At 38.9% G+C, this 23997-nt stretch overlaps 2 protein-coding genes across 6 annotated transcripts; both read right to left on the bottom strand.

Moving 5' to 3' along the window:
- Positions 1–213: 213 nt before the first annotated feature.
- Positions 214–23225, bottom strand: LOC143847477 (uncharacterized). 4 transcript variants are annotated; one of them, XM_077356310.1, is made up of 8 exons: positions 23032–23225; positions 18268–18305; positions 13041–13124; positions 12806–12889; positions 12118–12152; positions 1199–1284; positions 608–689; positions 214–516 (listed from the first exon to the last, which is right to left on the bottom strand). In XM_077356310.1, the coding sequence occupies exons 1-8, from the start codon at positions 23096–23098 to the stop codon at positions 495–497; spliced, it is 498 nt and encodes a 165-aa protein (XP_077212425.1). In that variant the 5' UTR covers positions 23099–23225; the 3' UTR covers positions 214–494. The 4 variants fall into 4 exon arrangements, with proteins under 4 accessions (XP_077212425.1, XP_077212426.1, XP_077212427.1 ...); XM_077356311.1 differs by having other exon boundaries at positions 608–673; XM_077356312.1 differs by having other exon boundaries at positions 13041–13106.
- LOC143847476 (uncharacterized) lies at positions 1293–11559 on the bottom strand. 2 transcript variants are annotated; one of them, XM_077356308.1, is made up of 4 exons: positions 4431–11559; positions 2502–4298; positions 2207–2411; positions 1293–2111 (listed from the first exon to the last, which is right to left on the bottom strand). In XM_077356308.1, the coding sequence occupies exon 2, from the start codon at positions 3752–3754 to the stop codon at positions 3002–3004; it is 753 nt and encodes a 250-aa protein (XP_077212423.1). In that variant the 5' UTR covers positions 3755–4298; positions 4431–11559; the 3' UTR covers positions 1293–2111; positions 2207–2411; positions 2502–3001. The 2 variants fall into 2 exon arrangements, with proteins under 2 accessions (XP_077212423.1, XP_077212424.1); XM_077356309.1 differs by having other exon boundaries at positions 2553–4298.
- Positions 23226–23997: the final 772 nt, after the last annotated feature.

Raw genomic sequence — 23997 nt, 5'->3', positions numbered from 1 at the left:
TATGCATTAGGGAGGACCCCAACATTTTACAACTCATGTTTTGATCCCATCATGGGACCAGAATCGGCTTAATATAATAGATAAAGCTAATTATAAATTCGCCCTTTATTTTACAGACCCACCTACTGAGTGGTTTTATAACTCACTAAAGAGAGAGATGATTTTGCATATTGCAATCTCAACATAAAGAAATCGAAAATTTCCAACTCCAAGTTAAGGAAACAGCTACAGCCGCTCAATTGAACTTTAAAAAAAAAAAAAATCATTGGCTTTTAGAGATTAACATAAAATATGGGTAGACCATGCTGTGTGTGAAACAGATTGAAGTGCAGCATACATATAATCTGGGAACAAATGGTAAAAATAAACTCCACGCTTACAATCCATGTTTGACATAAATGGTCGCTTCATAACTGAACACAGAATTCTTAGAAGTAGTCCATGAAGTATGTACTTCTATTACTATTAATGAGTGACGCGTTTACTTGCGAGCTTCAGCCTTCTTCATTTCTTTGGCTGAAAGTATTGGAGTTGGAGTGTATGTATCAATTTCAAGGAGAAAATACAGAAAATGAAAGGAATTGGTGGTGCATGTTAGATAACATACCGGCCTTCTCTTCTTCTCGTTTCTTTGCGGCATCGGCTCTTTGCTGTCTTATCAGGGATAGGCGCTCTGCAAGAGCAACAAACTGCAATATGAGAAGATCTTGAGAATAACTACTGATTGCAAGGATGGTAAAGAAGATAATAATCAATTGATATTTAAAAGAAAATTATAAATTATCGATGATTAAATCATTAGAGCTTGTCCAATTAAGAAGTAGAACGTCAAGGAAAGATGCACTACTAGAAGATATAAAAGTTATTCCATTTTTTATCTGCAAACTTCTTTCATTTTTTTTTCTTCATAGCTACACTGTTGTGAAACCTACAATGCCCGACTAGGCCACAGTTACTTTGAAACATGAGCAACAGAAAACAAGATTGAAAAGTCATGACTCACAAGTGGAAGGTTGCCATTAGAACATTTTGAAGAAAAATTGAAAAGAAACTGTGGGACAAGAATATTATATTCTTTTTGAAGAATTAAGGAGCTCATAGCAGACATACAATTCAAACATGAGTATCCAATACCAAAATGAAATTCAACAATCTAATAAAAAAAGGAGAAAAGAATTATCAATTTCCCGTATTTTACCTAAATCTTTTTTTGCTTGTTCTGTTTTTCCTTGTTCCTGCAGCCTCATGTACCTCTCATGAGCTTTTTGTTTCTCTATCTCCTCTCTGTGGATAAATATTGTGAGAATATAAACTGTCATATCATACAATAAAACAGAGAAACGAGAAACAACTAAGATTGATGATGATGACAATAAAACTTCAACCTCAAAGTAGCATATGCAACACAATTGATGTCGGATGCTTTTGAATTTTGCGAAAGGTTATATAGTTTATGCTTTTATATTGAAGTTTTAATGTATTTCCTTTAAGTTATAATCATAGTTGTAAATTCCGTTTCAGTCGCCATTTCGTTTTGGCCACCGAAACGAAATTTCGGTGGGATTTCGGTCATTTCGGTGCATTTCGGTCGAAACTTTTCGTTCACACAAAAAATATATTAAAAAATGAGAAAAATCCAAAAAAATAAAAAATCAATAGAAAAAGATGAAAAACTAATAAATAGTCCAAAATATGTGTCCCAAAAGGCATATTCATTACTTAAACACATAAAGTCTCAACTGATAGTCTGATACATAGAAAAACATTAAAAAAAAGAGATACGTGAAAGTGAAACATAGACAATAGCTAGTAGCAACAACTCTCAGTCATCATAACCCGGATGATCATACTCAATGTCTTCTTCGTCGTCGCCGTCGCCGCCGTCATCACCACCTGGACCACCAGTAGGGACATCTTCTTCAAGAGGCATGAGAAAGTCGTCGTCGTCGTCCCCGGCCCCAACCACAGCAGTAGGTGCTTCAAGATTTTCCCACACAATGTCTTCCGGCGTGAATATGACATCTTCTTCTTCTGCAACCCAATCCATCATGACATCCATATGGTCTATGCTCAAAGGGTCACTAGTGGTAGATGATTTCCTCAACAAGTCCCTGAAAAAGAAAACATTAAGTTTAATGTCAAAGGTTAAACTTAAAAGCTTAAAGTGATAAGGTGAGAGTTGAAAACATTATATTACGTTGTATACCTTTATCGAAACTTAAGATTGTAATGGACAAACACCAAGTCATCTAATCTCTGGTGCTCCAACCTATTTCTCTTTGCAGAGTGAATGTGTTCGAAGGTGCTCCAATTCCTTTCACACCCAGTCGCACTGCAGGTCTGACTGAGGATTCTGATCGCAAAGGTCTGTAATTCTTCCACGTCACCTCCGAATTGATTCCACTATGCAACTGTAAAGTAACAAATAGTAAAGCATTATTTGTTGAGAAACTGAAAGTTAAAATGAATTATACTTAATTAAACAAACAACTAAAATATACCTGGTCCCAACTTCGTTCGGTTGCGGATTGCAAGCTTCATTCCAAACATACCCTTAGCCTCTCGATAATCCTCAATCTGATTGGTGATGAGGTATTGTGTAGCTTCATCAGGTACCAGTCGAGTGATGCATGCCAACAAGCCTCTGGTTACTTCACTGTGCCTAGAGAAGGTAGGAGTGAAAAAGAGAGCAGGGTTAAGAAAATATCCTGCTGCATGGAGGGGACTGTGGAGTTGCCTATCCCATCTTTGGTCGATGATCCTCCAGATGGGCATGTAATATGATTTTCTCTTCAACCTCTCCTTGATGTTCTCTTTGGCCTTATCCATGGCCTCATATAGGTAACCCATCGCCGGTTTGTCCTGTCGATCTACCAAACGCAGCACTCTCACTAAAGGCTCGCTGATGTTTAGAATGTACTTGCATTGGTCCCAAAAAGATTTATCCAACACAGTACTAACTACCCCTTCACTCAGTGGGTGTTGGACAAACCTACTAGTACTACTCATCAGACACAAACATCTGCTGAAGTGCTTTTCGATTCAACACCAGACTTTGTATGCTAATGAAATTTGTAGCAAATCTGGTTGCAGCGGGGTGGCACAACTCCTTCCCATTTGTGAACTTCTTCCTCATCAAATTCAAGAGGCTTCCATGGTTGTAGATGAACTTTGTAATCGTCCGAGCCCTCTCAATTGTGGTTGCTATGTGAGGAAATACAGTCGGTTTGCACAGATGCTCCAAGATGAGATCTAAGCAATGAGCTGCGCACGGAGTCCAGAAGAATGTACCAAACGCGGCTTCTAGTCTTTTCCCAGCAGCTTTGTAACTTGGCCCACTGTCAGTTACAAATTGCACCACATATTCCGGATTCACCTCTCCGACAATCTTTTCAAAGATATTGTATAATTCATCGGCATTCTTCACTATGCCAGATGCATCAACGGATTTGAGGAATATGACTCCTTTAGGGCAGTACACCAAAAAGTTGATTAGGGAATGTTGTTTGGTGTCTGTCCATCCATCTGCCATAATGCTACAGCCAGTGTATCTCCATGACATCTTAATCTCCTCCAAGTAGTTGTTTACCTCATCCACTGTATTCTTCAAAATGAAACCCCTTAAAGCATGATAAGTAGGTGCCTTATAACCCGAACCCACGGCATTCACAGCATCAAACATAGGTTGCCAGAAAGGTGAATTGGCAACGTTGAAAGGGAGATTGGCATCATAGCAAAGCATGCCAACTGCCATGTCTGCTCTATCAATTATTTCTTTGGTAGCCAAAGCACTTTTAATGCTTGGCTGGGCTCCAGGGGTTGTTCGTGGTGCAAAGAAATTCCTGATCCCTCCTGTGATTCCCTTCTTCTTCCTTTTTGTACCACTCGGTTCTATAAGAACTTTCTTTCCTCTTCGTTGAGGCAATTGTGTGCCAATGTATTCTTCATCCTACTATTCTTCTTCGTCTGGTGTGCCATAAAAACCTCCAACCTCTGCTCTGGATAGGCTCATTCTAACCCTTTCTTTTCTCTTTGCATCTAAAAGTTGCTTCATTCGATATTTTACATCTTCAGTCACTTTTTTGCATGATGCTACTTCACCAGGAACAGCCGCTAAATGTTCTTTCAAGCGGGTTATACCTCCACCCGATATGACTGTGCCACAGAATATGCAAGTTACCTTATTTTTTTGACCCGGAACCAATGTACCGTAAGCCCATGCCGGGTCATCCGATCTAGCGGGTGTCGAACCAATAGAGGATGCTCCTGCAGAAGGTCCCGAGCCCGACCCACTCATTCTGAAATGAAGTAGAAGAAGGGGAAAATGAATTAGAAGGAAGAAAATTGAAACAAATTACAAAAAAATGAAGTAGAAGGGGACAAATGAAGTAAGAAATAAAAGAAAGGAAATGGAAAGAAATAAAGAGAACCTTGAGGTTGAACTTGATTTGAAGAGAATAAGATAATATTAGCCTTCCCTCACTTGAAATTTGTAGCGTAACTTGTAAGCCTTCACTTGAAATTTGTAGTGTAACTTGTAAGTTGCAAGCCTTATGAAATAGTTCTTGTAGTTGTAAGTTGAAGGTAGGCCTTCCCTTTGCTCCAAAATGGACTTGGATTGAGTTGAAGAAGAGTGTAGACTTGTAGGAAATTTATTAGAATAGATAGTGTAAGTGAAAGTAGAAAAGAGAAGGAGAATCACTTATGTGAAGGTGGAGGAGAAGAAGGTAGGGGAAATGCTATTTATAGAGTTTTTTATTGTTTGTGCAAGTAAAAATGACTAGAATACCCTTCCCAACAGCTATAAACGGTTACATTTGGAGGCTAAAATGATCAAAAACCCAAAAGAGCCGTTACAGGGGCATTGATGTAATTTCTGCAAAAAACAGTCAAACTAGCCGTTATAGCCAATTTCGGACGAAATTTTGGTTAATTTCGAATGAAATGACCGAAATTTTGGACGAAACGAAATTTTGAAGATTTCGTTTCGTCCATTTCGGACGAAACGAAATGAAATTTATAAGTATGGTTATAATTGAGTCATTTCATGTAATCCAGATAGGCCATGGCCCTAGTGACATTCGTTGCAACTACTACAACTCAACATTTATAAAAGGCTTAAGTCGTGGGGTTGGGATTTCATGTTCCATGGAAATTCAGTTCTCCCTTCTCTTCATCTACCTGACAAAATTTAAGAAACTCTAGTAGACCTACTGCAATGCTCCATAATCCCATTTCAAAGGCTCCATATTTTTTCTTTTGAAAGGTAACATCAATACATTATTTATTGAACATGAAAGCAAAACTATGGGTGGAGAGTTGACCCTGCTACAGCATAGAACAATAAATGGGGTTCCATACCTTCAAAATGGGAAAATTGGTTCTTATCTAGGTGAGAGATCTCGACTCATGACCAAAAATTCTTGATCCACTCCTTCACTAGAAAGGTTTATATGTCATCTCATCTGGGCTCCTTGGGATGTGTTGAAACACTTGACAAAAGTCCACTACCTCCATAATTGATTTTACCACCCTACATGGCCCAATACTAGATTGAAGCCCAACCAATCACACCAGCCAGGTCACTCTCCACCCATAAACAACTTAACACATTGCAACCAGAAGTACAGATGTGGGCAGATCATATCTATAATGGGTAAATAATAAAATCCAGAAGAAAATAGAGCAGAAATTAGGCGAAAAAAAACACCAAGATGGTGTGGTTGTTTGTGTAGCATCTTAGGGGAAAAAACCCTTCTTCAATTCTGAAATCTGTAGTAATGAGTAATGACTAAGTTACAGCAAAAACCCTCCCCTGTAATGTTCTCAAAAGTCAAAACCCCAAAAGCAATCACTAATATTATTCTAATCCCATCCCTAAAAACTCCTCCTTGAGCGGCAACCATAAAAACTAATTTAAATGATTGACTTATTAAAGGCTCAATTAAGTTATAAGCGACTGACTTAAGTGGATGTTCCCCACCATTGTAAGTTACTACAACCTCAAAAAAATTAAAAAGAAAACCCTACAAACTAAAAGCAAACACACAAAAACACCCAACGAACATGAAAAGGAAACCCAAACCCCCTATGAAAAAAAAAAAAAATATTTTATCAAAAAAAAAAGGAAAAAGAATTCTAGTTCTTCTTCGTAGGTGTTATAACTGCTCCTTCATCATGACCAGAAAGTCCTTCCTTGAAGATTCAAAAATCAGTTAAGAGTGCTGAAATTTCTGCCTCATTGAACCCTTTTATGCCAACGGGCCCCAAAAGTCCAAAACGCTTTGACAATCTCATTAGTCGGTGAGGAAGACGTATTTTTGCGTTCAAGTGACAAGGGTTGTCAAAATTGAATCAAAATGTAGAATAGTAAAGGTGTAGGTTTCAAATGTAGGTTTGAATTGAATCAAATTGTTTAACTGTAAGGTCATAGGATTTTATAGATCCTTTAAGAAAATTAAGCAAAATACTGGAGTACTATTGAAAAGGTCTAAAAAAGTAAGTACTACCAAATCTAAATATTCTATCGGATCACATCACATTTCTTTATAATCTCAACTAACTTTACAATGACGCATTGCCTGATAGGAAACAATAATGAACTAATAGAAAAAATACCAGACCGAGCTAAGTCAAGCATTTCATCAATTTGAATGGAAGTCTTAGGTAACTACGGAAAATCAACTTAAATCCAAAACAAATCGAATGGAACCTTCACATATTAATTTAGTAATATGCCATCAACCCATATGATTCTAGAAGCTTCTATTCTGTGGAGGTTGATATATTGAGCCAAGATCTTTATAGTTGATGGCCATAGAACAATTAGCTCCTTAAGACTGTCAGCAGACTGACATAAAGTAATCACATGGAACAAGGCTCCTCTTTATACCCTCTCTTAGCATGGGTTCGCTGTAACAGATATAAAAGCTAAACATAAACAACAACTACCCAGGTAGGATTTCTAGTCTCCTCTAAAAGAAAGGAAAGAAGGATCAAGATCAAGACCCGAATCATCCTTCTGTTGCGACGGTTGCCGGCTCTGGTAAGTTGGGATTGAACCTCCGACCGTTGAAGAACAACACCTTGAAAGAAGAAAATGACTATTAGGGATGCCTTTAGGAATTTCCCTCCGAGAGTGCTAGGATTACAGCAATCATCGGGTTTCATATGTGAATGTGGAAACAATCTTGAGCGAATATCGGAGCCTTACTTGTCATGCCTAGATGGAGGATATTATGTCTTGGAAATATTCGAATAACTTGGGATATCGTACCCAAAGTTGCCAGGGCGGGAATCGAAAGCGGGATTCGAAGGCTCTGGGGATGGTTGGGAGCGGGATTCGAAATTTCGCCGGAGATTCGCCGGGGAGTCGCTAGGGACACCCATTGCCAGTGTAATTTTGCAATCAAAGCCACTGGATTTTTCTCACATCATGTACATTAGCCCCATTTGCAATCAAAGCCACCGAATTTTTCTCACCCATTGCCACTGACGATGGGTGTGGGGTGATCAAAATGGGCGTAAATACCACTCCCCTAAACCATTCTCAAGCTCGGAAACCTCTCAAGCAGTTAACCATTAACACATAAACCGTTCAAGAGGGAGGGTGGGTTTATATCCGGAGAATCGCCGGGGAAACGGATTTCACGGAATGGGATTCGCGGTTTTTGGTAATATGAGTCTGCGAATTTTATTATCAATGAAACGTGAATCCATAAATGAAGAATCGTGATTCCGGTGGAAAAGAAATCGTGATTCCCAAATAGGGATTCGCGTTTCCGATGAAAAGGATTCGGGATTCCTCTATTTTGGGGAATCAAACCGAATCCCGAATCCGATTCGCGGATCGGGGAATCGCGATTCCCCACCTGTGAGAACGAATCCTGCTTCCTTGATCGTACCCATGTTGCAGGAGATCTCTGTTTGCTTATGGGCAGGAAGTTAACTCGGAAAAACCTTATCGGACCCAATGGCATGCATCGAGATCGTTTGCAGGATCTTTGGGGAGTTTGGAGGAATGGGACACCAGGGGAGGAGATTGGAGTTTGGTGTTAGGGAGGCTCCTGGGCGGCGACCAGTGGAAACATCTCGTAGTTTGCTTCGAATGGGTGCGACTGGTTATGTCCAAAATGTACTTACAGAAATTTGGGTACTCAAACTTTGTGCAAAATATGTTTACACCCTCGTAACAGAGAAAACCCAAACTTGGTGTGGAGACCCAAGCAAATCCAAGTTGCCCCTTGTGAAGAGGATGGGAGCCTGGAGGTCCCAGTGGCGGTTGTGGAGGATAGAAAAAGACAACTTAAGAACTGCCTTATTGGAAATTTGAAATCTGGATCATGGCTTTTAGAGGATATTTGGAATTGGGCAAAAAATTTCTGGGGATTGCCTAATCTGGAAAAACCCTCTGCCATTAGCACAGTGGGGAACATCTTCCATTTTGATTCGGAAGCCCAGGTGACGTCTATCCTCCGACGTGGAGGGGAGGCCTTTGGGGATTTTCTTTCCTCCCTTCAGCCCTGGTTCCCAGATTTTAACACGGGAGCCAGAACTGTCCGGCTACGTTTTTACAATATTCCCCTTCATGCCTGGTCACCTGCCACGGTTGAGCTTCTCGGATCGCATTTGGGTCAGGTCCTTGAGACCCAACTTTTTAGCAATCACTCTCATTGCTTGGCTTTTGCCTCTGCCCTGGTTATTTCTTCTCATTGGAAGTCTTATCCCACATTCAATTAATTTAAGGGTAGACTATTTTAATTACTCAGTGGGAATTGAGGTCATTTTTTAGGACAGTGTAAATTCTTTGGCCTTATCGGTTGTGGGGGAATCTAGCAGTAAAGACAATTTTCCCCTTTCTGGGAATTCTGATGAGTCCCCTACCGATAAAGGGTCACCGGTGGTGGTCCCCTCACCGGAATTGGTGGCAGGCGGGATTTGGAGCCGGTAGCCCCCCGTTCAAATTTTGAAAATCCTGCCTACCCCCTGGCCAGTCTGGACTGGTCATTGTCTCATCCGGGCGTAGGAAGGCACAGTTGAGGGGGGCCTTGTCCAAACCATCGTCTACTAAGATTGTCAGACCAGTGCCACGTGGCTCCTTAGGCAAGGGGGGCAGAAAAGACATTGTGGACCCTCTTAGTTTAAAATCGGTTGGGGATCGAAAGGCCTTGAAATTAAAAAATAGATTATTCAGGTCAAAGTCAAGCCCTGATGTGAAGGTTCCACGTGTGGGCAAACATCGTAATATTAAAAAAGGACCCGGATTGAAAGCCTATCTCCTTGCCACTCGTGGGGGCCTCTCAACAGTAGGGAGAAAGCTTATATGTATGAACACTAAAAAAGAATTTTGGAAGAAGAAGCCTCAGTCTCAAAGTCTCCACGAATTGAGAATTCTGAAGTTCTCACCTACATCCAGTATATCTGGCCATCTGGGGAGGCATGCGCAAAAGATTTTGTCTCGATTGAACAGGGAGATAACTCTATGACGATTGAAGACCTGGACCTTCTCAAATCTTTGAAGTATAATGAAAAACTGGCGAGGAAGGAATCTCCCACGCCAAGCGAGGTGCTAATCTCTCCCCTTAAGAAACAATGGTTAAAGGAGAGGGCAGCATCCCAAAGCTTAGGGATATCCCCCGCCCCGGGTAGCCTGAATAGTGAAGAAGAGCTTCATATGCCTCTTCGAAACTTGCCCATTTTTAACAAGCTTTTAGAAAAAAAAGGGGGACAAGAAGACGGTTATGGGAAGAGGAAAAACAGCTTGTAATCGCCAATTTGGAATCTAAATGTGGACCCATTTTTAACAAGCTTTTAGAAAAAAAAGGCGGACAAGAAGACGGTTATGGGAAGAGGAGAAACAGCTGGTAATCGCCAATTTGGAATCTAAATATGGACCCATGGATGCAAATAGTTAAGGCTCAGGGTTAGATATCCCTGAGGAAGGACAAACTCAATTAGTGCAATCAGATGAATTGGATAGGAGAGATAAAGGAAAAGGAATCCTGATATCAAATGATGAGGATGTGCCTGAGAACCCAGAAGTGGTAGGCTTCAATGAGTTCCTAACTGTGGGCGACGTTCTTGGGATGTCCTACCATGAGAATCTAGAAAGAACAAGAGAAATGTTCCAATCCATACAATCTAGAGGGGTGAATGAGACAACATTGATAATCACAGAGGCTGAGCCAACAACTGAATTGCAAAATTAAAGGGGGCCACTCTAAAAGTACAGGGATATTCTCAATTAAGGAAAATTTGCGATTGAAGGGTAGTACATAACTTCAGGTCAATTAAGCTCTGTTTAGACATGCGGGCAGAATTAGGTGGGACGGAAATTGATTGCAGGAAGCTGGAAGATGGAAGTAGGAAGCTCAATGACTCGTGTATAGTTTTAATTTCAGTGGTTGTTTTTGACAATTGGGGGAACCCGTACAGGGTCATTATTTAAGCTGATGGTTTCTCTTGGTGACCAATTAGTCTTGGCTTGAGAAGTCTTTGCCTAGACCTCATTCCCGGACACTATTGCCTTGATATACTGCCTCTTGAATGTCTTGAATGTTGTAGGTTCTCAGAACGTCAGGTTGGCATTGGTTAGAAAGACACCGCTTAAGGTATACAAGTAATCCCATTGAACTCGTTAAGAAAGGTTGCTAATGTCAGGAAGAGAGGAGGAGGTGTAGGGGGACTGTATTTTGTTTTTATTTGTTGTACTTTCTCACTGGTCTTGGGTATGCCCATGCCAGTCCTAGTTAATATTTGTATTGCAAGTTGGGACTCCTGGTCCCAAATGCTACCTTAATATTAATGAAATATGTCATCTTTCAAAAAACAATTAACAACATCTACCCTGACCAATGTTTTAGCATGCGGTTCAATGATTGACGAGAAATCCAGGCTTAGCACACAACTAAAAAAAGCTTGACATAAACAAAGCAATAAGACAAGAAACAAAAATGCAGACAAACATCAAATCACAAGTAAGCAGAAGAAAAAGAGGATTCATCTATGGTGCAAAACTAGGGTTGTGGGTTCTTTGGAGAACACTTAGGAGCATAAAGTTGATAAACTTTCAATTAATGCCATTGTCACCAAACCATGGAGGAGTGCCCAAGTGATGGAGAAGGGATAGTGTCAGCCTCGATCCATCCAAGGAACTCAAACTCAAACTAGTTACTGGGACAGCAAGCAGCAGCTGAAAGAGGAGAGTGATGTCCAGATCTGATGTAAGGGAGTGCAAGACAGCAGGGGGAATGAGAGATCGGCAAGCAAACACATGGAGAAAAGCAGCTATAACAGAGGGTTGTTCGTCGAGATAAAAGGATTGTTGAGTGGTGTGGGGTGGCGTGGGGTGGGCAAACCTGCTGAACTGCAGGTTGTTGTACAGAAAATCCAGATGTGAAGAGACAGCATATGAAGGAAAATGAGAGGGTGGGCAGGCGGAAGCACAAGACCGACTAGCAAGGGGACAGGAGGGGGGAGATGGGGGGAAAGAGGGAAAGAATGAAGGGGAAAGGTTGTCAGTCACAATAGCGTGCAGATTTGATGGCCGACCAGCATGAGGGAATTGGCCGACCAGCATGAGGGAATTTGAGCTAGAAGACGATAAGGTTAGAGGGAGGAAAAAAGAAGGAAAGGGAGAAAAGTAAGAAGAGAGGAAAAGAGAGGAAGAGGATAATTTTCAAGAGAGAGAGAGAGAGAAGGAAGGAGGGCAACTGCTCTTGGTGGAAGTTTGAGAAAAATCTACAAGTTTCCAAAAAACAATATCAAGGGCTCTCCTCCGTTAGTTTTTATAAGGACGATTGAAGGCTTTTAAGTGGTTCATACTTGCCAAAAATAGTAAGTCTGTGCTTACTAAAAATAATAAGTTTGGGCTTAGTAAAACAAAGAAACTCCCCGTTTACTAAAAATAGTAAGTTCTCATTTTGCACTAGTGATGTGTGGGTCGTAGTTGATGTGGACAGCCCCCAAAATGGAAGTAAATCTTATCAAAAATAAATTAAAACCAATCTGGAATGTCTCATATAACTGAATGAACAAAAATGAATCCGCAAGTGGACTGTGTCACGTCAATCTATTAATTAGTCCTTCAAAAAGGTAGCATAAATAAAATGTACATACCTTTCACGCCTTGAGAGCTCAGTTGTTTTCTCAATCTGTACAATGAGAATAATAATACTCAAAAGTCAGCACAGTTCCAATCATCCAAATAACCAAATAAGAAATATAATAAGGGATATGATATTCACACTCTCTTGCTCTGATATTGATGGCCCTCTCTTTATTTTAAACTTTATAATGTTAAACATCACAAAAAACTACCACCAACCAATAACAGAAGTTTAAATAAAGAAAAGGCTCCCAATATAAAAAATGGAGAGTATGAACATCAGCTCACAAGAAAATATATTCATACAAGAATGACAAATAGAGGGTCAGTTGGCCTAGGTGAACATAACAAGCAGGCAGCAACTATCCTCAAATGGAGAAGTATTGATGGGACTAAAAATGCCAATAGCCGATGAATTGATTCCTCTATTTATAAAATCTATTTCAAAAGAGGCATTTCATTGTCCCATGTAAGTTTGTCTTATTTTATTTATTTCTACCTCATCACATATAGGACAATTTGGTATGGGTGGCATGCCTAATTCTAAGGGTGTATATACATATATAAGTGATACTGTGCTCACTGAAATCTAGCCAGTGGATTGAAAGCAGGCCAACAGAATTATCATACAATAAAGTTTCAGACATAAAATTCAGAAGCAATGAATAAGAGACTATAATAAAGATTTATGCAACTTACATCAATGTCTCTGGCTTTCAAATTCTTCGGTTTTACTAAATTAGGATTCTCAATCTCAATAACACCTTGGATGCCTTTCTTTTTCTGCTAACATGCAAACCCAGTTACAAACAAAAGTCAACCAAATATAACATTTGTTCATAACAAAAATACCAAGTTAATAACATAGAATTTTCAAAATGAAAAGAAACAAAGAACTGTAGGAGAAGAACAATAAACAAGATAGCTTGTTGACCTCAGTTTCTTCTTCGGATTCCTCTCCAGATTCCACTTCTTCTTCAGCTTCAGCCTCAGCTTCTTCCTGATGGTATCCAAGAGACTGCTCTTCACATATCCAAATAGATACCAAAAAAAAAAAAGAATAGGAGAAACATGACAAGTTGACAACAGAAAGAAAACGCTAACAAATTCAAAATTCCACCCATATCAGTTTGTCCTAGATGTAAAAAAGTAAAAGCGTATCACATAGGACAAACTCACACATACAGAAATGCCTAATTTTTCGGTGGCAACACGAGCTCCCTTTTAAGAATGAGAAAAGGTGATATGAAATAGAAGCATTAAATCCAAAATAATATTATAGGGAAACATCATTAGTAGAGAGAGAGAGAGAGAGAGCATGGCTGAAGGGTTTATAGAGAATGATTGGGAGCATATCAAGCTTTTTATGTATGTAACCATATCCACTCCACCATTTCAAAAAAAAAAAAAAACCATATCCACTCCCATACAGTTATGTCGCCTTATTTTCAGCAAATGTCACTGTATATTGCTGAGAAAGGTGAAAGGAGTTAAAGAGCGTAAGGGAATTCCAATAAATAGTGGTAAATGAAAAGAAGTTGCAGTAATATGTGCAATGATTGGAGCAGCCAACATGTATCACAAGCCTGTAGATGCATTCGACAAAGTAAAAGACACAAGCCACATCTTTGGTATACTCAATCAAATGGAAATGATAAAAGTTGGGGAATCCAATATAGTTCAAATGTTAATTGGTGAAAATGCAGATTTAAAGCTGCTAAAGAAATGATGATAAAAAGAGGCTACACCTATTTTAGACTCCATAACTCCACATTGCATCAATCTAATGCTAGAGGCATTAGCAGTATTGGTTGGCTACGCAAAATATCAAAGACATTGAAAGTATGAAGGTATGGAACAAGGGTAGTGGTGCTGATGAGGAATTTTATAGACAATATGTGGGTCTTGCAGGCCTTTACGTACAAGTCTTCTTTGAAGAAACTATCAGAAGATTGCACACTGGAGGAAGTCTCAAATGTTATGTCCTTCACGAACTATTTTAATGAGGCATAGGCTAAGCTCTCACTTTGAGGGTATGAAACTGGGTTATCATACAAGCAGGAATTAAAAATCTCATTTTGAGGCTATGACGCGGGGTGGACCAAACCAAGTCATTTTTTACCAAAACATTTGGAATGCAATGACTGCTGACTATTTTCTCAGCCCCCGGCATGGTTTCAAATTTCAGTTTCGGAATGCGTTTCAATCCTCACCGAAACCGAAATTTGGGCCGAAATTTCGTTCGAAATCAGATGAAATAGAATAATGTAAATTTTATCTGCTATAAAATTTCAGCGGAAAGTACCGAAAACCGAAATTTTGGTAACTTCGCCCGAAATTTTGGGATAATATTAAATAAAGATAAAATCACATATTTTTTGGGTGAAATCCCTTAAATTTCGCCTGAAATTTCGGGATAAGCGAAATTTCACCGAAATTTCGGTCAAAATAAAGTAACTTTTCGAATATATGGGATTTCGATTTCGCCCGAAACCCGAAATTTCGGACCAAAATTTCGGATTTCAGTCGAAATTTAAAACCATGGCCCCCAGTTCTTTCACAACAAAAGACAGTAACAATGATGATTAAAACATAGGTTGAAGAGCACACATATTGGAGTAAATATAGAGCAGCATTTAAAAACCCAAACGGATAGAACTTTGCAAAGGTGCAACTATAAGTGAGTTAGTATGAAACAAAGAAATAATTGCAGAGAGTTTTTTAGAGTCCCATTGGCTGAATAGAGGAGTTTCTGATTAAGTTGTTGAAGACAACACTGAATCAACTAAGGAAAATCAATTATTGATTCAGAGAGTTTGTAAACAGTGATATAGATAAACAAATAAATGTTTCAAATCAAGCACCACTACAACTAAATCCTTGCTTCATTTGCTAGAAACATCCTCACCCCCCCCCCCCCCCACCTCCTCCTCTCCGATATAATGAAACCCATCGATGTGCACTGGGAAGTTGGGAACACTCGGGACAAGCTATAAGGGTTTCAAACTTTCAAATCACAAAAACTGTTCCAAGACCTTATACAGATTTATGTGTGCACTGGTGGTAAGTAGATGAACGTGCCAAAGTACTGAAAGGTTATGTGTTCTTTTTTCACTTTCAATCAAGTGGTAGTTCAATTATGAAGAGACAGACTTCCCCGAATCTGAGACAAACCGCAGTGAAGATCCTCAGCCAAACCTGCCCTTCTTAGAGTTCTAACTCTAAGTGAAACTCACAGGACTGAGAATTCGAGAAAGAAATTAACCTCAAAAAATATGGAGGCTATTGTTGTGTGCTACAAAATGAGCAGCAACTTTTGAATATAGATATGAAACATGTTGAATATAGGGATAAAACATAAAGATAAAAAGCACATAATCCAACTAATTTGAACCATATTTCCGTCACGGACAACCAATTAGACTTGTGGTTGGTATTCAGAGAAGACTCAATTTTAGATAATCAAAGGAACAAATGGTTACCAAAATCTCAGACTTTTCATCACCGTGGAAAGGAAAATATCAATAACCAGTGTTGATTACAGTAATACTAGTGCAAACAGCTACTACTAGTAATGTTGGCAGCCTTACTGGTGATGACTGTTGTGGGAGTTATTAGTTTGCTCCTGAGGACGAGATCACCCAAGACCAAGTGCAAGTGGATTATGATATGGTGGTTCAGGGCGGAACAAGACAATTGATAGTCATGAGAATAAATATTGCATCGGAATTGGCAGTCGCAGTGGTAGTGACACTGAACATGAGGATAGTCCGTTTGAGGAACTTCAAGTCAGAACAAAGTCTCCTATAGATAATACTAGTAGCGAAACCCCGTGACCTTTTACTAATGCACAACAATGCGAATGTCTAGTGATGAAGGACAATTGAATGAAGGAATAATTTTGCCCTGATACCAATTTGATGTAGGACGGACTATGGAAAGGACGTTATTACAAAGGGTGGGTGAAAATTATGAACTTTGGATCCTAAAAATATGTAATTAGATAGGAAAAATATTTTGACTAGGTTTAGGGTAGGTTTAGAAGGGTGTAGACATGTGCCGGAAAACTTTAGAAGTATGCCAGGGAGGTACAAACATATGCCTGGGAGGTGTCGAGAAGAGTTTTGGGCAAGATTAAGGGGGTGCAAGATTTAAAGTGAGATGGGATGATTAAAAAAAGAAAAAAAGAAAAGGGTTGCATTCCACCTAGAGTTTTCTAGGGTATCTCACTAAAGAAGCTTTAGCATCCCACCAAAGATAAAAAGATTTGGCTAGAATCACAGTAGCAGTCCCAAGGCTTCGCACCAAGAGAAACCTAGGCATCACACCTTAGGTAAGATCAAGGAATCACACCTTGCCAATAAATATACATCACATCCAAGCAAGAGAAGAACCTTCAAAATCTTTTTTCATTCATCATTAGCATCCAACGACATCAAAGAAAAGTGCCACGAGGCTTACAATATATAAGAAAAAGAAGAGAGCTAGAAAGTTATAAAACCCTAAAACAAAAACCCAACAGTTTTGGACAAAAATGCCCTCTAATGATTTCAAGACTCACCCTACTTAAATTTTCATAATACATGTGGGGCCTATTTAAAACACTCATAACTCAAAGAACTTAAGTGATTTTGGTAGGGAAAGACCCTACTGCCCCCCAACTTAAAAAAAACTTAAATGACACTCCAAAAACTAAATAAAACTCTTTTAAAATCAACAATGGACCCCATCTTCTTGACTCATTGATACTCCACGGCATCTTGGATGGTCCCACATCACTAAATCAAGTTACTAAGAGTTAACCTTTAAAGAATAAAATGTAAACTTTTTACATAAATATGAAATGGTTTTTGGCAGCTTAGTTTGGGTGGTAATCAACTGATCCTGCTTTTGATCCGGTTAAAATGAGCATCTAAAGATTAGCGAGGGAAAGGATAAAGACGGAAACATAAAACTTCGCCTTTTTTTTTTTGCCGGGGGGGGGGGGGAGGGGAGATATCAGATTTCTTGAGTCATCATCTTTATGATATATTTGGTCCAAGATGAAGGTAATGTGACTGAGTAAAACCATAACTCAGCTTTTCACATTTAAGTAACAAGGGGGAAGCTTAACAATCCCTATTATTATTCTAATATGTGTGAAACTTGAAAAAAATGATTACGGTCTAATAATCCATTAACTTTTCTAAATTAGGTTAAGTGTGAAGAGAAAATCCAGTTATTTTTTAATGCCCATCCTTTCTAACTTAATATTTATAAGTTGGGAGAGATTTTGTGGAAATACAAAAACTTGCATAGTTGTAATAGTGATATTACAAATGCAATGCAATAACATTGTTAGTGTACAATTCTGATAATTTTTATTTCGACTCTCTTTGACTAATCTCATCTTTCTCCTGGAGGAGAAAAGTCTTGTCCCTTTAGAGAGCTCTAGGAAGAGATTCTAAAGGGATTTCTTTCGTCTTCGTAGCTTTTCTCCAAAAGATCTGATCCGATCCTTTTCCAAAAGATCTTCTTTCTATTTATAGATCTTCACCGCAACCACCTTTTTTTCTCTCTTATTTTCTTAAGGGATTTTACCTTTATTTCTTTTTTGTAAAATTTTGAGTTTAACAACAACAAAATATATATCCCTTGTGCTCACCTTCACAATCTCTAACCCATAAAATTTCATACAAAATATTGCAGTCATGACACAAACTGAAGAAAGAATCTAAAACAGGAAGTTGGTAATATACTACTAGCCATCATGGCTTTAAATATCGTGACATATCGGCAGATATATATATATATATAGAACCTTCTGGTCTGCCTTTCTAGTCATGCATTATCAATAACAGAAGGTTGGAAATATAGTAGCCCAAAGGAAACAATACTAAATGCGTCCAGAAATAATAAATACTTAAATTTTTATCAGCATTACAACTCCATCACGCCCCACATTAATGAAACAAAAATCATTTGTACTCATTAAAATAAAAGGATGGCAATAGGCAATGGAAGGTTCTTTAATGACCAGAGAGTACGCTCAATAATAGAGCAAATGCATAGTTTTCTATCATATTCATAACGCAATTCAAAAGATGCATTTCAAAAGACTCCATCTGAGCTTAAAATTAAGTGATATCTTCCCAAAAATTTCTTTTCTTCGTGAATTATACCTGTCTAAAAGTGCGAGGACGGGTAGATGTACCAGCAACTGCGGTTATTAAGAAACAAAAAGGAAAGATGGAGTCAGCTTAAACACTAACGTTGTAATAAGTAAAAACCATGAAGTCATCATAGCAAATGGAGCAAAATGTGAGTGGAAAAGATATGTACCATCAAGTTAAAATTTAAAAAATGAAGATGTAAACCAACAAGGTTCTGATAAAACACCAAAAACATGGAATCAAAGTAAAAGACAATAATTGCCAATGATTCAGCTAGAGTAGAAGTAAAATGTTAACCATCAATTTGCAATTAAAGAATCAATTAGTAACACACATCCCAAAAAATACAGAAGATATCTTGATTCCATTCGGCAACGTTAAATGAAACAACACGCAGGCAGAAGAGCCAAAGGCATTTCCAAGAAAAGTTAAGATAATGACTCCATGACCAATACAAGAGCCAGAGGCACCACCAAACCAAAAATAGCATAGTAAATTTCCTACATAGAATCCCTCTCACTCATGCCATAGTTGTTTATACGTGACAGACTTTGCATCACAGCACATGAGAAGGACAGGGGTGCAGCCCAAAAATTTCATAAATGCAAGCTAAGCAATCAAGGAGGGCATTGATCAAATCACATTAAGCAGATTATTTTCAATCCAAAGCAGTTAGGAGTGCTCTAATAAACCTTAGGTCTTCCACCTGTGATGTTCCCACTTTTGTAATGCTAGCTGGGTCCACATAGCAACGAACAATGGAGCCACAAATCATGGGGCCAGTTGCCAACATCAGGGGTTTTGATCATTATTACATGCATGGAGAAAAAGACCTCTCTCTCTCTCTCTCTCTCATGGCCAAGAGCGAGCACAGCTCTTTCTCTCTCCCCTTCTTCCCCTGTCACTCTCTCTTGGTCACGGTTGGGAGACACAACACCCTCCCTCCCTCCCTCCCTCTTGTTGGTGTAAAACCCATGGACAAGGTAGCAGTAGCGCCCCTCCCCAGGGCATGCCCCTATTCTTTCCTCCTCTTCTCCTGTCCTACCCCCTCCCTCCCTCCCTCTCTCTCTCTCTCAAAATGCAACTCATCACTATCCTAACACGAATCATTCACCTTGCTTTCCTACCTTTGGCTACCATTTAAAGATCGATCAGAACCATTTTACTTTGATTATAGATCTGTTATATTCTTTTATTGTAGGCACTTTTGTGATCTCCATTCTTTAGTTGTTTTGATTGATCATGGATTTATTGTATGGAACTTTGCTTGGATAGATTACATTCTTTATTAATAATTGAACTCAACCGTTATAAATTTTCTACGCATACTCAAGTTGTGAATTATTACCATGTTGTGTCTAACTGATTGGAAATATATGTTGCTCTCTTCCCTCCTCTCTTCCCTCCTTTCGTCCATGATTCCACATCCTTTATTCTCCTCCCTTTTTTCTCTAACCTTTTCCCCTCTTCTACTTTCATCATCTTTTTCCTAACCATTCCCCTAACCCCCTTGATACACATCACTATTCTAACCCGAATCATTCAGCTTTCTTTCATTGGTTTTAAATTTCGGCCGGATTTCAGTGGGAGACCGAAACCGAAACCGAAATTTGGCGAAATCCAGAATTTCGAGAAAATGTATTTTTTTTTTTAAAGAAAGATTACTAAATTTCGGAATCCGAAATTAATTAGATAATAATTTTTAATTATTACGAGATTTCTGTCCGAAATTTCGGATTTCGGTGGGGTCCGAAATCGGTACCGAAACCGAAATTTAAAACCTTGTTTCTTTCCAAGCTTTGGTTACCATTTAGTGATGTTGAGAAATAGACAGGTAAACAATTGAAGTCTCTTGGGTCAGATAATGGAAGGTAATACACATCCGTAAAATTTATAAATTATTGCAAGAACAAGGTTATTGTTCGACAAACTAAGTCATCAATTTTGTTTTGTTTCAGCCGAAACGGCCAAAACATTTTGTTGCGGGCTGAACAGAAACAACTTATACACCTTACGTTCAATTTCGCCTGGAATTTAGTTCTGTACATGAATACCCTATATAAATCCATCTAAACTCTATATAAACCCTATTAATGTTCTTTGTTAAATTTGGTTCTAATAATAGTTTTTTTTTAATGGTGGTTCATCTAATAGTTTCTTATATTTTTCTAGTAATTTTTTATTTTCTTAGATTTTTTTTTATTTTTTAACTATTAAAAAATCTCCAATTGTAGCAGTGTTTAAAAACGCGGATGCAGGTTAAAATGTGGCCAAGAAAAATCCTTGTCGACTCGGCGCAGTTGCGGCCAAGAACGCAGTTGATGCGGTTGAGTACTCAGTTGACGCGGTCATAATTCGGGACAGTCAAAGGAGTTTTTATTGGCTCTGTCAAGCAAAAAGCGGAACGCGGTGGCAAAACACGGAACGCGGCCAAGGGAAAAGGGAGTCAACTCGGGAGAGTCCACGATGACATGGGGGAGTTTTAAAACTATGGGTTGTTGCATCTTTTCCGAAACGAAATGGGCAAAACGCTCCATTCCACTGACCAAAACAAAACGGCAAAAGAAACGGAATTGATAACTAAGCCGACAAGACAGCAACCCGAGTACTCCACACCAAAAGGGTTGCAGAACACATGAACAGAATTCTACTAGAGAGGGCAAGAATTATGAGGTTAAATGCAGCTGTGAACGTGGCATGTTTCATCGTTAACACTTTACCATCTGCTGCAATTAATTTCAAAACTCCCGAAGAAGTGTGAATGGGAAAAGTAGCGGATTATTCTATACTTAGGATTTTTGGATATCCTGTGTATGTCCATAAACAAAGCATGCAAAGGACCAAGCTTGATCCAAAATCAAAGAAATATAAGCCTTCATACAGAAAAGGAACTTGCAAGAAGAAGAGAAACTACAAGAAAGCAATAAGAAGAAAACCGGAACGGTTCACGTGGAGTTGATTAATCTAGAACCACAAAAGGAGGAAGATGAAATGTTACAATCTTCTCAAGGAGAATCACTTAGCATCATGCAAGAGCAGCATGAGGAGTCTTACTATTTAGCAAAGACAAAAGGCCAAAAGAGATACTAAAGCATCAGTCAGGTATGGTTTTGAAAACAAGGTTTCTTTCGCTTTAGTAGCTGCAAATCGGGATCCATCGTGTTATCGGGAAGCAATAAATTTTACGAAAAATAACCAATGGAAGAGATTAAGTGAGGGAGTGGGTTACATTGACTCACACTTCGCAAGTGATTTGGACAAGAGAATATCCACTACCAGGTATGTATTCATACTTCAAAGTGAAGCTATCAGTTGAAAGTCAAAGTTACAATCAATGATTGCATTAGGGATTACTAAGGAAAAATGCATGGCAACCATAGAATCTGCAAAGGAAGCTATTTCAGCAACTAAGTTCAAGCATTTCTTGGACTTGGCAAATATCACCAGGTGTTCATGATTGGCGGAGCTCACTATGGAGTAGGGCAGGCACCTCATGAGCAACAAGTGTGGAGTTGTCCTTGGGATACATAGCATATTTGATCTCCAGGTGGTTGTGAAACAAGCCAAGGTGGAGAATTTAGTCTTGTGTCTTGTTTCCAAATAGTTGAAAAACAGTTTATGAAATGGTCTTGTGAGTGGAAGCATGGGAAGGAATCTAAGTTTGAAAAGGCGTCAGTTATTCTCTTGAATGTGTTTTCTTTGAGCATGAGAAAGTAAGGCTTATCTCTTGTAAAAGAGAGATGGAGCACCCATGGTTTTTTCCGGTTTTGTCTCTTGAGATAAGAGAGAAGGAAAGAGATCAGAGATCGGTCTCATCTCCTGGTAAAAGGAAAAAAGGCCACACCCACTGGCTTGGATTATTCTCGTGTAGAGAAGAACAACAAAAACAACAGTCTTAGTTCCGTTTTCTCTTGTATAAAGACACGAAGGTGAGATTTATTTCCCTCATGTGGTTTCCTTTTGTAGTGTAAAAGGGGATTTTCTTTCTTATATTGAGAAAAGAGTTTCTTTAGAGAGAAGGATATCCATAGAAGAGCAACAAAGGTTACAGGTTTATGGGATTGTGTTAATCCTGTTTTTGTAAGCTTGTTAACTGTTCTTTAATAGTGGAAGAAGTGATCTAACCCATGGATGTAGGTCATTGTGTCAAATCACGAAAATCCATTTATTCTCCCTGTGTATTGTTCTCTTGTGGATGTTTGAATTTTGCCCTTGATCGTATTATTTGATCAGATTTTTTGTCCAACGGGTTCTTTTCCGCACATCGTCGGTGCGTACAGAGTTTAGAGGGAGATTCTATTAACCAAGGGAGTTGTACAATTGAGTTTATACGATGTGATTTTTTTTCAATTGAGAGTATGCTTTTGGTCGAAATCTTCGATAAACTGTTATTAAAATAAATTTGAGATTTCTTAAGTACCTATCTCTTAAAAAAATAAACATTTAGTCATCAGATGAATGCCTAGAGTGAAAGTCTCTAGAACTTCACCACTCATGCACTTTTAATTGAGCGATACGAATTGAATTCCTTCATCAATGTAATAATTCAATTCAACCTGATATCAGAACTCCTACTAAAAAGCCATCCAAGTGCAGCAGATATGACTGCTTCATCGTGATTTCTACTTACCAAAAACAACATACTGGAAAACTGGAAAAAGGTAACGAAAATCCAGAAGAAGCAGAAATCCGTTCGAGATCCAATAAAAGTAGCAGAAAATCTAAAGTGAAAGAAAAAAAAAAAAAACCCTAGAATTGCAACAAATTGCTTACGCATCTCTTCGGGGGTGGAGAATTGTCTGCGGCCAGTGGGCTTGCCCTTGAACTTTCCCCTTCCCATGGTTTGTAGATCAGAAGCTCAACGAGAAGAAGAGGGTTTCTTCCTTTCCAAAAATCCTATCCTGTGTTTGGCCCTCTTCTTCTCTTTCTCTTTTTCTTCCTCTCCACCTATTCCCCAAACCCTAACAGGCTTACCGAGCCCCAGTAATTTATAAAAAGAGAAATTATATGGTGCACGGCCCTGCACGCGCGTGCAGCAAAAATGCAGTGGGGCCCACATTATTTAGGTGATCCAAACCATTCATTTGTTGGGCCTGACGGAGATAAACCTCCACGGATCACATGGTTAACATCAGAATATATTTTGGGCACCCCCTATCTAGGTCAGGGCCCAACAAATGAGTGGTTTGGATCATCTAAACAATGTGAGCCCCACTGTACTAATGGGTTAAGATCATCTCATGGAGAAGATATTTTGGGGACCTCTCAAGGCCAGGCAAATGAATGGTTTGGATCATCCACATAATATTTTTGGGCTGCACGGGCATACGCACTATAACTTGTGGGATGCACGGCATGTATGAAATTAGTACTGGCATGAGCATGCAGGTCTGGATAACTATAACTAGCATAATATATTTTCTAGCATAACAATTGAATCAGATTGTTTAACTGTAAGGTCATAGGATTTTATAAGAAAAGACGTGGAGTATTACCAAATCTCGATATTCTATAGGATCACATCACATTTCTTTATAATCTCAACTTCACAATGACACATTGCCTGCTAGGAAACAATAATGAACAAATCCTTACTATTCTAAAAGCGTAAACGAAGGAAAATTCGTCAACCAACTTTAGTGAAAATTCCCTATGCATCCTGCCGTTTCTTTTTGTTGAACTTCCAAATAGGTCCCAAATTTTCAGCCCATTATCGGCATATCAGCCTCCTTATTTGCC

The sequence above is a fragment of the Tasmannia lanceolata genome, unplaced genomic scaffold (genome assembly GCF_043159265.1).
Source record: "Tasmannia lanceolata isolate RefF3 unplaced genomic scaffold, GAP_Taslan_0.1 ptg000015l, whole genome shotgun sequence".
Taxonomy (NCBI): domain Eukaryota; kingdom Viridiplantae; phylum Streptophyta; class Magnoliopsida; order Canellales; family Winteraceae; genus Tasmannia; species Tasmannia lanceolata.
This window is presented reverse-complemented; position numbering and strand designations above follow the sequence as displayed.